General features: G+C 37.1%; 1 protein-coding gene across 1 annotated transcript in view; it reads right to left on the bottom strand.

The window, feature by feature from the left end:
• Positions 1 to 16,223, bottom strand: part of PCDH15 (protocadherin related 15) — a 1,088,571-nt gene that overhangs the window by 25,092 nt on the left and 1,047,256 nt on the right. The window contains exon 31 of the mRNA XM_029245143.1: positions 13,684 to 13,860. Within this exon, the coding sequence (XP_029100976.1) occupies positions 13,684 to 13,860 (177 nt within the window). The remainder of the gene's footprint in view (positions 1 to 13,683; positions 13,861 to 16,223) is intronic.

Raw genomic sequence — 16,223 nt, 5'->3', positions numbered from 1 at the left:
AAGTCATAACATTTTCCTTAAAATATTGTGGATTTGATCCCATTGATTTTTGGCATTTCATCATGCAGGTGGGATGTATAAGGCTTATCTAATTTTTATTCCTTTACGATTAAGTCTTTTTTGTTTGTTTGTTTCAATAGTTTTAAAACATACTCAGGTACTTTTCGAGGACATATGACAACATTTTCATTTATTTCACCTGTAATGTAATGAAATATTTTAATTACATTTTTACCTCAGAGATACATGCAATTATCAGGTTGTATCTTGATTGTCCTCTAAATATATTCTGACTTCTGTTATGATTTTTTTTTTCTTTTCTGTAATATGCTGTGAACTTCTTATGTTTATACTTCATTTTGCCAGTTTATTTTTCAGATGCTTTTTCATTCTAGGCAAGGTTGAATCCAGATAGTCAATGGATTTTAGGAGAATTTCTTCCTAAGATCGAAAAATTAGCCCCAAGAAACTTCAGGCTTTTGTTTTATACTTTTTCTGATTTCAGAACTAAGAGCTCTACTGTCTCCTAACATCCATGTAAATCCTTGAGATGAAATCTAATTGACCTTCTGGTGAATGTGCACTAACCCACACCTACTCAATGTGAGCAGAGGAAAGGCATACTCCAAATGGCCTGAGGGGAAAGCACTTCATCAAAGCCCACCACCAGGGACTTCCCTAGTGGTCCAGTGGTTAAGACGCAGCACTTCCACTGCAGGGGGCATGCGTTTGATCCCTGGTCAGGGAACGAAAATCCTACATGCCACATGGCTAAAATCAAAACAAAACAAAACAAAAAGCCCACCACCATGTTGGAGGTTAATCCTCACTATTCTTTTGTGGAGCATTTTTTACCAGAAGCAGGTAAGGATTCAGGGCATGCAAAACACATACACCATTTGTCTTATACGGTCTTGTTTTCCACAGAAAATATTAAACTGTTTTCCAGTGGTTTCTGTAAGAGAATTATTTCCAGAGATATAGTCTACCTCTGAGTCATCAGGGTGTTATTTTTTTTATTTTGTTTTTCAGTATTTATTACTGATCCCATTTTTCACCTTGCTTACTTATTTAGAAAGGAGATAAAGCTGTCAGATTCAATATCAATAAAGAAATGTGATTTTCTCTTTATTCTCATCCATAGTCTACTTAGCTGCTGGTTAAAATGCTTTTCAAGTCTAAGGGTGAGGTGAACAGACCCCTTCCTAGTATTTAGCCAACATTAATTAATTACTGCTCTGTTTTCCTGACATGAGGTAAATTCCTAAGCCAATTCCATGTCTTCTGATTCACCCAACTGATGGAGCACATGCAAACAGGTATCCCTGGCTCCATTTCAGTTGAACACAACTTTCAAAGTACAATGTATAACTACAGACCACTCTGCATTTTACCTTGAGGATTTCAGTGTTTCAATGTACATATGGATGTAGAAATAAAGGGGAGGGTGAGCAGGAGAATATATTCTGTACTTCACAAAAGCACACACCTAAACAGTGGAGGGGCAACCGCCTATTTCCTTTGTCAGTAAATAATGTGCATCTCTGAAACAGGTTTACAGAATTGGCAATGGTTAACATATCTGCCCACATTCATTCCACTTGGATAAGGTTGTTCTTCTTAATAAAACAAATCAAGGGTGGACCACTATTTCCTCTATACAGTTCCACAATTATTTTAACTAAATTCTAACATTTAGTTTTCCAATTATTTGAATTTTCAGTATGTTGAATTTTTTTCTGGACTTAGTAAGTTGAAAGAAGTTTTATCAGAGGTTGGTAGTTAGATTTATTTTAAAGTATTTTTTTTTTTTTAACATTGTACTTTTTTTTTTTTTTTTTGGTGGTACGCAGGCCTCTCACCGCTGCGGCCTCTCCCGTTGCGGAGCACAGGCTCTGGACGTGCAGGCCCAGCAGCCATAGCTCACAGGCCCAGCCGCTCCACGGCACGCGGGATCCTCCCAGACCGGGGCATCAGCAGGCGGACTCCCAACCACTGCGCCACCAGGGAAGCCCTTTAACACTGTACTTTTAAATGCAGTTTGTAGAATATATCAGCTTTCTCTCCTTCTTCTTTATCTCTCATTTACTATCTGGACAGACTAATTTTAAGCAGACTGGACTATTAAGTGTACAAGCTAAAATTGTATTTGCTCATTTTTAAATTTAATTAAGTTTTGCTTTAAAATAGTATGGTCTGTTTCTGCTCAGAAGGCAGAAAGCCTTAAGAGAATGTGGCACCCACCCTAATGATGGAAAAGTCATATAACATTAAAATCATAAATATTTTTGCAAGCATAAAACCAAATTCCAAAGAGTGACAATTTCCTCCAACAGTGGGATGAGACCATGTATTGTCTCACCTTTCTCAGAACAAGCCAAAAGTAGGTACCATAAATTCAAATAAAACAAACCAGCTAAATTTTTAATAAATGCTTAAAAGCTAAGTGTGTATCAGCATGTAAGGTTAGATAGAATAAGTGACCCACAAACACAAGTGGGGGTTTGCACTCACTCGCAAACTCTCTTCCATGGCCCACCATAAGATAGATTGGGTACAGGGCAGGAGACCAGAGAAATCCTCTTCATAGTGCAGGGATATAGGCAGTAATCAGCTAAGGCTGGGGTGCTCTGCAATTTTCTGGACCTGTATCTCACATAAAGCAAGAGCCATATAGAGAGAGAGGGAGGAAGTACTCCCATCCCTAAGGCTCAAGTAAAGGTCCACTGCTTCTGGAGAAGAGCTATGAGCAAAATCCACCCCATCTGGGGGAGGAGAAGGAGCTCTCTTGGGCCTAAGACCCTGCAAAGTAGAGGTCTACTACTGGTTGGGGAGGGGCAGGGAACTCTCTTACACCCAAGAACCTCCACAAATATGAAGCAGAGTATGGATGCCATGGGAAGGCGTGGAAGAAAAGCTGAGAAAGCCCCACCCCAAATCCTAGGCACACTGGCTAGACAAGGAAAACAGAATCCCCCAACCTCTCATTGTCTCATTCTCACCCTTGGAGTAGAACCAAGCAATAAGCAAGAGCCATTTACTACATCGGGAGAGTTAAGAGAATGGAGAGAAACCCTTTCTGTGTCACAGGCATTCAGGAACTGCTGAAAGATAAAGCAACAGACCAGACACAGAGGTAACCCAGATATTGGAACCGTCACATAGGGACTTTGATACAACTCTGATTAATATTTTACAGGATCTAGTAGTAAGGCAGAAAACATGCCTGAAATGATGGAGAAACTCAGTAAAGTGGTAGAAACTGTAAGAACCAAATGGAAATGCAAGAATTTTTAAAAAAGATATGAAGATGAAGAATTCCTTCAATGAGCTTATCAATAGGCTAACATAGACGAATCAGTGAACTTGAAAACAGGGCAGCAGAAATTATTCAAACTAAAACACAAAGAGGGAGGGACCTTCAACATGGCAGAGGAGTAAGATGTAGAGCTCACCTTCCTCCCCACAAATACATCAAAAATACATCTACATGTGGAACAACTCCTACAGAACACCTACTGAATGCTGGCAGAAGACCTCAGACTTCCCAAAAGGCAAGAAAATCCCCAGGTACCTGGGTAGGGCAAAAGAAAAAACAGAGGCAAAAGAATAGGTACGGGACCTGCACCTCTGGGAGGGAGCTGTGAAGGAGGAAAAGTTTCCACAAACTAGGAAGGCCCTTTACTGGTGGAGATGGGGGATGGCGGGGGGGGGGGTGAAGCTTTGGAGCCACAGAGGAGAGCACAGCAACAATGGTGCAGAGGGCAAAGCGGAGAGATTCCTTCACAGAGGATCGGTGCTGACCAGCACTCACCAGCCTGAGAGGCTTGTCTGCTCACCCGCCAGGATGGGCAGGGGCTGGGAACTGAGGCTCGGCTTCAGAGGTCAGACCCCAGGGAGAGAACTGGGGTTGGCTGTGTGAACACAGCCTGAAGGGGGCTAGTGCGCCACAGATAGCTGGGAGGGAGTCCGGGAAAAAGTCTGAAACTCCCCAAGAGGCAAGGAACCATTGTTACTGTTTCAGGGTGCGCGAGGAGGGGGGATTCAGAGCAGTGCCTAAATGAGCTCCAGAGATGGGGGCAAGCTGCGGCTATCAGTGCGGACCCCAGAGACGGGCATGAGACACTAAGGCTGCTGCTGCCGCCACCAAGAAGCCTGTGTGCGAGCACAGTCACTCTCCACACCTCCCGTCCTGGGAGCCTGTGCAGCCCGCCACTGCCAGGGTCCTGTGATCCAGGGACATCTTCCCCGGGAGAACGCACAGCGCGCCTCAGGCTGGTGCAACGTCACGCCGGCCTCTGCCACCACAGGCTCGCACCACATTCCGTACCCCTCCCTCCCCCCGTCCAGAGTGAGCCAGAGCCCCCGAATCAGCTGCTCCTTTAACCCCGTCCTGTCTGGGCAGGAACAGATGCCCTCAGGCGACCTACACACAGAGGCAGGTCCAAATCCAAAGCTGAGCCCCTGGGAGCTGTGAGAACAAAGAAGAGAAAGGGAAATCTCTCCCAGCAGCCTCAGGAGCAGCGAATTAAATCTCCAGAGTCAGCTTGATGTGCCCTGCATCTGTGGAATACCTGAATAGACAACGAATCATCCCAAAATTGAGGCAGTGGACTTTGTGAGCAAATGTAGACTTGGGGTTTGCTTTCTGCATCTAATTTGTTTGTTTTTATGTTTATCTTAGTTTAGTACTTAAAGCTTATTATAATTGGTAGATTTGTTTATTGATTTGGTTGCTCTCTTCCTCCTTTTTGTTATATAAATATATTTTATTTTCCCTTTTTGTGAGTGTGTATGTATATGCTTCTTTCTGTGATTAGGTCTGTATAGCTTTGCTTTTACCATTTGTCCCAGGGTTCGGTCTGTCCGTTTGTTTTTTTTTTTTTTTAGTATAGTTTTTAGTGCTTGTTATCATTGGTGAATTTGTTTTTTGGTTTGGTTGCTCTCTTCTTTCTTTTTTTTATTACTTATTTTTTTATTTCTTAATAATATTTTTTATTTTAATAACTATTTTATTTTATTTATTTTATTTTATTTCCTTCTTTCTTTTTTTTTCCTCCCTTTTCATCTAAGTCATGTGGCTGACAGGGTCTTGGTGCTCTGGCCTGGAGTCAGGCCTGAGCCTCTGAGGTAGGAGAGCCGGGTTCAGGACACTTGTCCACCAGAGACCTCCCAGCACCATGTAATATCATGTAATATCTCCCAGAGATCTCCATCTCAACACTTACACATAGCTCCACTCAATGACCAGCCAGCTACAGTGCTGGACACCCTATGCCAAACAACTAGCAAGACAGGAACAAAACCCCACGCATTAGCAGGGAGGCTCCCTAAAATCATAATAAGTTCACAGACACCCCAAAACACAACACCAGATGCAGTCCCGCCACCAGAGAGACAATATCCAACCTCATCCACCAGAACACAGGCACCAGTCCCCTCCACCAGGAAGCCTACACAACACACCGAACCAAACTTACCCACTGAGGGCAGACACCTAAAACAATGGGACTACGAACATGCAGCTTGTGAAAAGGAGACCCCAAACACAGGAGGTTAAGCAAAATGAGAAGACAGAGAAACATGCAGCAGATGAAGGAGCAAGATAAAAATCCACCAGACCAAACAAAAGAAGAGGAAATAGGCAGTCTACCTGAAAAAGAATTCAGAGTAATGATAGTAAAGATGATACAAAATGTTGGAAATAGAATGGAGAAAATACAAGAAACATTTAACAAGGAACTAGAAGAACTAAAGAGCAAACAAACAATGATAAACAATGCAATAAATGAAATTTAAAATTCTCTAGAAGCAATCAATACCAGAATAACTGAGGCAGAAGAACAGATAAGTGATCCAGAAGATAAAATAGTAGAAATAACTACCACAGAGCAGAATAAACAAAAAAGAATGAAAAGAATTGACGACAGTCCCAAAGACCTCTGGGACAACAGTAAACACACCAACATTCAATTAATAGGGGTCCCAGAAGAAGAAGAGAAAAAAAAAAAGGGACTGAGAAAATATTTGAAGAGATTATAGTTGAAAACTTCCCTAATCTGGAAAGGAAATAGTCAGTCAAGCACAGGAAGTGCATTGAGTCCCATAAAGGATAAATCCAAGGAGAAACATGACAACACACATATTAATCAAACTATCAAAAATTAAATACAAAGAAAACATATTAAAAGCAGCAAGGGAAAAACAACAAATAACACACAAGGGAATCCCCATAAGGTTAACAGCTGATCTTTCAGCAGAAACTCTGCAAGCCAGAAGGGACTGGCAGGACACATTTAAAGAGATGAAAAGGAAAAACCTACAACCAAGATTACTATACTCAGCAAGGATCTCATTCAGATTTGATGGAGAAATTAAAACCTTTACAGATAAGCAAAAGTTAAGAGAATACAGCACCACCAGCCCAGCTTTACAACAAATGCGAAAGGAACTTCTCTAGGCAGGAAACACATGAGAAGGAAAAGACCTACAATAACAAACCCAAAACAATTAAGAAAATGGTAATAGGAACATACATATTGATAGCTACCTTAAATGTAAATGGATTAAACGCTCCAAGCAAAAGACATAGACTGGCTGAATAGATACAAAAACAAGACCCATATATATGCTGTCTACAAGAGACCCACTTCATACCTAGGGACACATACAGACTGGAAGTGAGGGGATGGAAAAAGATATTCCATGCAAATGGAAATCAAAAGAAAGCTGGAGTAGCAATTCTCATATCAGACAAAATAGACTTTAAAATAAAGACTATTAGGAGAGACAAAGAAGGACACTACATAATGATGAAGGGATCAATCCAAGAAGAAAATATAACAATTGTAAGTATTTATGCACCCAACATAGGAGCACCTCAATACATAAGGCAAATGCTAACAGCCATAAAAGGGGAAATCGACAGTAACACAATCATAGTAGGGGACTTTAACACCCCACTTTCACCAATGGACAGATCATCCAAAATGAAAATAAGGAAACATAAGCTTTAAATGATACATTAAACAAGATGGACTTGATTGATATTTATAGGACACTCCATCCAAAAACAACAGAATACACTTTTTTCTCAAGTGCTCATAGAACATTCTCCAGGATAGATCTTATCTTGGGTCACAAATCAAGCATTGGTAAATTTAAGAAAACTGAAATCATATCAAGTATCTTTTCTGACCACAACACTATGAGACTAGGTATCAATTACAGGTAAAAATCTGTAAAAAATACAAACACATGGAGGCTAAGTAACACGACTAAATGACCAAGAGATCACTGAAGAAATCAAAGAGGAAATCAAAAAATACCTAGAAACAAATGAAAATGAAAACATGATGACCCAAAACCTATGGGATGCAGCAAAAGCAGTTCTAAGAGGGAAGTTTACAGCAATACAATCCTACCTCAAGAAACAAGAAAAATCTCAAATAAACAACCTAAACTTACACCTAAATCAATTAGAGAAACAAGAACAAAAAAAACCCCAAAGTTAGCAGAAGGAAAGAAATCATAAAGATTAGATCAGAAATAAATGAAAAGAAATGAAGGCAATGATAGAAAAGATCAATAGAACTAAAAGCTGGTTCTTTCAGAAGATAAACAAAATTGATAAAGCATTAGCCAGACTCTTAAAGAAAAAAAGGGAAAAGACTCAAATCAATAGAAGTAGCAATGAAAAGGGAGAAGTAGCAACTGACACTGCAGAAATGCAAAGATCATGAGAGATTATTACAAGCAACAATATGCTAATAAAATGGACAACCTGGAAGAAATGGACAAATTCTTAGAAAGGCACAACCTTCCGGTGACTCAACCAGGAAGAAATAGAAAATATAAACAGAACAATCACAAGCAATGAAATTGAAACTGATTAAAAAGCTTCCAACAGACACAAGCCCAGGACCAGATGGCTTCACAGGTGAATTCTATCAAACATTTAGAGAAGAGCTAACACCTAACCCTCTCAAACTCTTCAAAATAGAGCAGAGGGAAGAACACCCCCAAACTCATTCTACAAGGTCACCATCACCCTGATACCAAAATCAGACAAAGATGTCACAAAAAAAGAAAACTACAGGCCAATGTCACTGATGAGCATGGATGCAAAAATCCTCAACAAAATGCTAGCAAACAGAATCCAACAGCACATTAAAAGGATCATACACCATGATCAAGTGGGCTTTATTCCAGGAATGCAAGGATTCTTCAATATACACAAATCAATCAATGTGATACACCATATTAACAAACTGAAAAATAAAAATCGTATGATCATCTCAATAGATGCAGAAAAAGCTTTCAACAAAATTCAACAGCCATTTAAGATAAAAACTTCCAGAAAATAGGCATAGAGGGAAGCTTTCTCAACATAATAAAGGCCATATATGACAAACCCACAGCCAACATCATTCTCAATGGTGAAAAACTGAAACCATTTCCACTAAGATCAGGAACAAGACAAGGTTGCCCACTCTTACGAGCATTTTGGAAGTTTTACAAACAGTAATCAGAGAAGAGAAAGAAATAAAAGGAATCCAGATTAGAAAAGAAGAAGTAAAATTTTCACTCTTTGCAGATGACATGATACTATACATAAAGAATCCTAAAGACTCTAACAGAAAACTACTAGAGCTGACCAATGAATTTGGTAAACTAGCAGCATGCAAAATTAATGCACAGAAATCTTTTGCATTCCTATACACTAATGATGAAAACTCTGAAAGAGAAATTAAGGAAACACTCCCATGTACCAATGCAACAAAAAGAATAAAATACCTAGGAATAAACCTATGTAAGGAGTCAAAAGACCTGTATGCAGAAAACTACAAGACACTGATGAAAGAAATTAAATACAATACAAACAGGTGGAGAGATATACCATGTTCTTGGATTGGAAGTATCATCATTGTGAAAATGACTATACTCCCCAAAGCAATCTACAGATTCAGTGCAATCCCTATCAAACTACCAATGACATTTTTTACAGAACTAGAACAAAAAATTTCACAATTTGTATGAAAACACAAAAGACTCCGAATAGCCAAAGCAATCTTGAGAAAACGGAGCCAGAGGAATCAGGCTCCCTGACTTCAGACTATACTACAAAGCTACAGTAATCAAGACAGTATGGTACTTGCACAAAATCAGATATATAGATCAATGGAACAGGATAGAAAGCTGAGAGATCAACCCACGCACATATGGTCACCTTATCTTTGATAAAGGAGGCAAGAATATACAATGGAGAAAAGACAGCCTCTTCAATAAGTGGTGCTAGGAAAACTGGATAGCTACATGTAAAAGAATGAAATTGGAACATTCCCTAACACCATACACAAAAATAAACTCAAAATGGATTAAAAACCTGAATTTAAGGCCAGACACCATAAAACTCTTAGAGGAAAACATAGGCAGAACACTCTATGACATAAATCACAGCAAGATCCTTTTTGACCCACCTTAGAGAAATGGAAATAAAAACAAAAATAAACAAATGGGACCTAATGACACTTAAAAGCTTTTGCACAGCAAAGGAAACCATAAACAAGATGAAAAGACAACCCTCAGAATGAGAGAAAATATTTGCAAACAAAGCAACAAAGGATTAATCTCCAAAATATACAAGCAGCTCATGCAGCTCAATATCAAAAAACAAACAACCCAATCCAAAAATGGGCTGAAGACCTAAATAGACATTTCTCCAATGGAGATATACAGATTGCCAACAAACACGTGAAAGGATGGTTAACATCACTAATCATTAGAGAAATGCAAATCAAAACTACAATGAGGTATCACCTCACACCGGTCAGAATGTCCATCATCAAAAAATCTACAAACATAAATGCTGGAGAGTGTGTGGAGAAAAGAGAAGCCTCTTGCACCATTGGTGGGAATGTAAATTGATACAGCTACTATGGAGAACAGTATGGAGGTTCCTTAAAAAACTAAAAATAGAACTACCAAACGAGCCAGCAGTCCCACTACTGGGCATATAGCCTGAGAAAACCATAATTTAAAGAGTCATGTACCACAATGTTCATTGCAGCTGTATTTATAATAGCCAGGACATGGAAGCAACCTAAGTGTCAATCGACAAATGAATGGATAAAGAAGATGTGGCACATATATACATACATGTGTATATATGTATCCCATATATACAATGGAATGTATAAAGAAGATGCGGCACATATATACATACATGTGTATATATGTATCCCATATATACAATGGAATATTACTCAGCCATAAAAGGAAATGAAATTGAGTTATCTGTAGTGAGGTGAAAGGACCTAGAGACTGTTATACAGAGTGAAGTAAGTCAGAAAGAGGAAAACAAATATCGTATGATAATACATATATATGGAATCTAAAAAAAAATAGTTTTGAAGAACCTAGGGACAGGACAAGAATAAAGACGTAGACGTAGAGAATGGACTTGAGTACACGGGGATTGAGAAGTGTAAGCTGGGACAAATTGAGAGAGTGGCACGGAGATATATACACTACTAAATGTAAGACAGATAGCTAGTGGGAAGTAGCCGCATAGCACAGGGGGATCAGCTCAGTGCTTTGTGTCCACCTAGAGGGGTGGGATAGGGTGGGTGGGAGGGAGGTGCAAGAGGGAGGGGATATGTATACATATAGCTGATTCACTTTGTGATACAGCAGAAACTAGCACAACATTGTAAAGCAACTATACTCCAATAAAGATGTTAAAAAATAAATAAATTAAAACAATAAAAATAAAAAAAATAGTACTTTTAGCTGAAAAAAACCCACAAAGTGATAAGAATGTTGGAGGAGGGGAGAGGAATAAGAACAAAGCATCCAAAAGCTATGAGAAAAAAAAATTTTAATTGGAATCCCAGAAAAGGTAAAGAAAAAACAGGGTATAAGAAATATTTGAATATATATTGCCTAAGAATATTCCAGAAATGAAAACAGCAACAACAAAACCCCCCAAAAAATGCAGATTAAAGATGCTCAAAGAACCACAAGAAGAATAAAAGGAAAATAAAAGTAATATACACTTATTGTAGAAAATCTAAGCAATTCACATATCCCAAAATAAGAAAAATCAACATACTCATAACCTTGTGAAACAAAATATGTAATTAATGAGTTGTAAAGCCTTACCAGTCTTCTCTATGCACTTATAAGGTTTTTAAATTTTTTTGATAGAGTAAAATCAATTTTTAAATATCTTAGTGAACTCCTTGGAGGAAGTATCTTTTTTGTTTCTAAATCTTTGCCCTAAAAATTCTAACAGCCTCAGAAGCTCAGATTTTAGCATAAGGAGAAATTGAGAGGATAATCCTATTTCCACTGGTCTGGGCATTAGGCAACAATCAATGTTCTAGTATATTTGTTCAGTGTTAAAACTAAATACACAAAAACTTTTATAACTTCAGAATAGGTAATAGTATCTGATAATAATATCTATGCATATCAACCTTGCATTTTGAAATATATCTATATAATCTCATTACAAAATATTTCAAAGAACAATTCTAGGGCTTAAATTAGACCAGTGTTCTTAGCTAACAGTTCAAGGTGAAGACCGCTAAGGCAAAATTTTTAATACTTCATGGCTATTCCATCCTCTCCTCAATATAATTTTTTAAAATTTATAGTTATTCTATATATTTTTTCCTTTCTTCTTGGCTATAATAGTTATTCAGTTGAATTTAGAACTCTGCTTTTCACAATATAATCTAGGTTTTGGAAAACTTAATAGAATGAAGAATGTTTATCTTGTACTTCACAGTGTCAGTTGAAACCAAATTGGCTTCAGTTTCCAAATCTTTTATCTCTAAAATATTTACAAGTACAATTCAAATTATAATCACCATTATTTTACTCTTTAGAGCCAGGCTGTCAGCCTAAAGAAAATAGATATTTTTAAATTTAGGAAAGCACCTTAAATTTGAACAATCTATCATATTTTAAAATAAAACCAGTGTATATAAAAAAGAATGCAGGGCTTCCCTGGTGGCGCAGTGGTTAAGAATCCACCTGCCAATGCAGGGGACACGGGGTTCGAGCCCTGGTCCGGGAATATCCCACATACCGCAGAGCAACTAAGCTGTGTGCCACAACTACTGAACCTGCACTCTAGAGCCCGTGAGCCACAACTACAGAGCCTGCGTGCCACAACTACTGAAGCCTATGTGCCTAGAGCCCATGCTCCGCAACAAGAGAAGCCACCGCAATGAGAAGCCCGTCGACACAATTAGAGAAAGCCCGTGTGCAGCAACGAAGACCCAACATAGCCAAAAATAAATAAATAAATTTAAAAAAAAGAATGCAGATAGATTTAAATAAATGTTAATAATGACAATCGAAAGAATATAAAAATTACTTTTAATGTATATTTCTAAATAATTTTTTAAATTAATAAAGTAAGCAATTATTGTCTTAGTAGACCTAAATGCTCCTTCATTTGGATGGTGAGTCTAAAACCTGAGAAGAAGCCATTGCTTCAGTAATCTGTATTTCTTCATAGTGATTAGTATACTCTCTTGCATATCACCCAAATATCTATTATATATAAATTAATTATACATACTTAATTATTAATACTTAATAACTATGGCTTTTTAAGAAATTAAGTTGATACTAAATCACTATTTCATTGCTGCTAAAATAGTAGTGAAATTTTGTTGATGAACAGATATAAAGTAAAACTAAATTCAGAATTTATGAGTTTTAATAAATGGGTAAATAGATGTTTACTAAATAAAAACATGCACCCATATATGGATATATGCATGTAAATTTGTATATATTTATTTGCATGATGTTTATTACATAGAGAGACATAGAAAAACTAAATTCTGAAATAATGGATTTTGGAGATTATGTGTATATATACACACATCTCTGAATATTTAGAATATATACATATGATTATATATCAATATGTATTTTTACTACAAAACATGTTTTTAGGTAAGAATTACATGCCAATAATCTTTTGGACACTAGATGTCACTAGAGTAAAGGAGAAACTAACAACAACAACTAAAGCTGTTCTAGAATAATTTCCAAAGGAGAATATGTAGCAGGGTTTTGTTTAAGATTTTGTATATTCCTTATTTTTAAAAGATTTAAAACTCAAATATTCAAATTCATACCTGGAAGAAATGTCACATGGACTTCGGTGGAAGTGATTATCTCCTCTGTTCTCTACCCCCAAGTCAAGGGAAAAATCAGATGTTAATTTTTGCCCATTCAATAAGACCTTGAAGAGAGCTAGGCTTGTTCTTAAAATTCAAGCCTACTGACATCATTGCAGGCAACTTGCCACTTTAAGAAGGGATCTGTGCTTTCCTCTCAAAGAGCAGGGTCTTGGAGCAAGAGTGGAAGCCGATGCAAGGTGATCTCGGTGAACTGCTTCTTGCTCTTAAGCATAATGGATCCTTAGACATCTCAAGGAGAACAGATCCCCCGAAGTCACTTTATCTCAGACTTAAAAATTCTAGGTGTGAGTACCCTAGGTATTGTTTCTTAGATTTTTTTTCTTTTGTTTTGATTACACTTCACTTTCAAGAAAAATCTGATGGGTTTTAAACTATTTACTTATATCCTTAAATCAGGATTATCTATGGGTGATACTGTAACCATAAAGCTGTTACAGACAATAAAAATACTCACTTAAAAAGCTCATTTCTGTCGATGGCTCTGTTGGTTTGGGGGTCGATTGCATAGACAGTCAAGTCACACTTTGTGTAATCTTCTAGAGAAAAGGCATCGCCATGCCGGCGAGCTCCAACGTTCTCTACCACAACCTTGGCACCAGGAATTTGCTCCTGAACATAGCGATCCAAAATCCTGTAAATCAAACAAAGCACAAACATGACATTCTGACAGCCTCGCTGAGGAAAAAAATCACCTTCAACCTGAAATGACATTTAGTAAATGAAAAATGATGACAGCCTGGTTTTTGTTAATGGTTACTGAATATGAACTCTTGAAAAAAGTTCTCTATATATTTAGAGTTTTTAACTCCCAATGATGCTAGAAGCTGAATAACGTAGAAAGAGGTCATCAACCATGTCATATTTAAGTCTGGACTTTTAAGTTTTCACATGGCTCATGAGCTTTCACATGGCTCATGAGAAATGCCAACTATGTTGTACAAATAAAACTGTCTATGCTTTATGGGAACCATGGGGTCTTAGAACTCTTGAGTTCATATGGTTGGTGTTATAAATTACACCTTCCACCAGATTTTGTGATATGTCAAGGTGCAACAGTAGGATACCTTTTTTTTCCTAAGAGTGTAAAGACCCTTAGAGCATTATAGCAGTGAGAATGTAGAGATATTTTGCTTTGTCAGGTTTAACAGGTTAAGATAAAAATATTGTATTCTGGGCTATCTTAATTTTGCAAAAAAACTATGACTTCTTATAACATAATTAGTTGAAAGTAAGTATTTCTTCCTGGAAAGGCAGGAAGTTACTTCTTTCTCTATCAAAATAAAGTTCCAAACTAAGTATTTCAGAAAAACAGTAGATGCATCCCTTTTGTGTCACAAAGATGAATCACGTAGACTTTGAATAAAGCCAAATTACACTTACCTTTTTTAAAAAGAATCATAATGTATACCTTGAATATTAACAAGTAGGATTTCATTTTATTTCAAGTTTCTATTTTATTTTATCACTGGTTTCAATTTATTTTACAGCTATATACGCCTATTACAGAAAATGTTACTTTCCAAAGCTGTGCTATTGAAATGTCTGTGCTTTACTGTCTGATAAAATTAGGTCATTTATGGTCATTCTCTGTTGATAACCTCTTCAACTTCAACTACATCTTTGTGTTAAGGATACTTGAACAAAATTGGCATGTGATTGGAAACATTTATAGCAATTCTATTTAGCATACAGCAGATAAGCAAAACTACACAACAAAACTTTCAATTCAATAATATATTTCATATGTCCCAGCTGGGCTTATATTTTTTAACAGATTTTCATTGGTTTGATATCAGCACCATACCTGATACATATAATATACTCAGTTCACATGGAATAAATGAGACAAAAGAGAATAATATTAATGTAGGGCTAAAAAAGTGACTGTGGGTAATAGATAATGGAGTTTTAATCCATCACCAAGTTGGGAAACCATCAGGGCGATGGTGAGAGTGCAAGCTGACATCTGGGGTCTTTATGGATGTGAATCAACTATTGCTAAATAAAGTCAATCCTCTCTAAGAACACACCATTACTTTCGCCATGTATAATTTTATCAAATTCTTCAGTGTCCAAGTATGGCAAATATTATTTTTATTTTATTTGCTCAGATCCAACACCTAGGAGTCATTATTGTTTCTACCTTTTCTCATACATCCAATCCATAACAAATTTGGTAGGTTGTACCTTCAAAAATATACCCTTAACTTAACCCCTTCCTATATCCATACCTACCACCAGTCCAAGCCACATTGATCTCTCTCCTGGACTACTGTTCTAGACTCGTAACTTGTCTCCTGATCTCCCACTCAACAATCTTTTAAAACTTAAGCTAGAATGTTATTTCTCTGTGCAAAACATTTAAAGCAATGCTGCCCAAAAGAAATACAATGCAAGTTACACATGTAAATTCAAATTTTTTGTAGCCACATTAGAAAATTAAAAATAAAAATGGTGAGATTAATTTAATATATTTATTTAACTAAATCTATCCAAAAATGATCATTTCAGTATGTAATCCATATAAAAATATTAAGCAGATATTTTACTTTCTTTTTTGTACTAAGTCTTTGAAATCTGGCGTGTATTTTACACTTACAGCACCTCTCATTTGGAACTGTCACTTTTCAAGCACTCGATAACCACATGGAACTAGTGGCTACTATATTGGACAGTTATAAGGATTTTCTATCTTATGCAGAGTAAAATGTTAAATCCTTCAAGTGGCCTATGAGATCCTATATAACTCATTCCCTACCTTGACATCTATATCTTGATATGACCAGTATGCCCCTTAATCTTGATTTTCATATCTGTGGTGTCCTCTTTCTGGGATAACTCCCTCCACCCCTAACCCTCCCCACATCACCACAGACCCATGACTTTCTCCCTCACTTCTCTCAGGTTTCTGCTCAGTTTTCATCTTATTAGAAAGGTTTTCCTCAATCATCCTATATGAAATAGTACTTCTCTTTCATATTTTTATATTGTTAC

The sequence above is a fragment of the Monodon monoceros genome, unplaced genomic scaffold, assembly GCF_005190385.1.
Source record: "Monodon monoceros isolate NGI ecotype Baffin Bay Population unplaced genomic scaffold, NGI_Narwhal_1 Super_Scaffold_4, whole genome shotgun sequence".
In the NCBI taxonomy this organism is placed as follows: domain Eukaryota; kingdom Metazoa; phylum Chordata; class Mammalia; order Artiodactyla; family Monodontidae; genus Monodon; species Monodon monoceros.
Note: the sequence above shows the minus strand (reverse complement) of the source record. Positions and strands in the feature narration are given on the sequence as shown.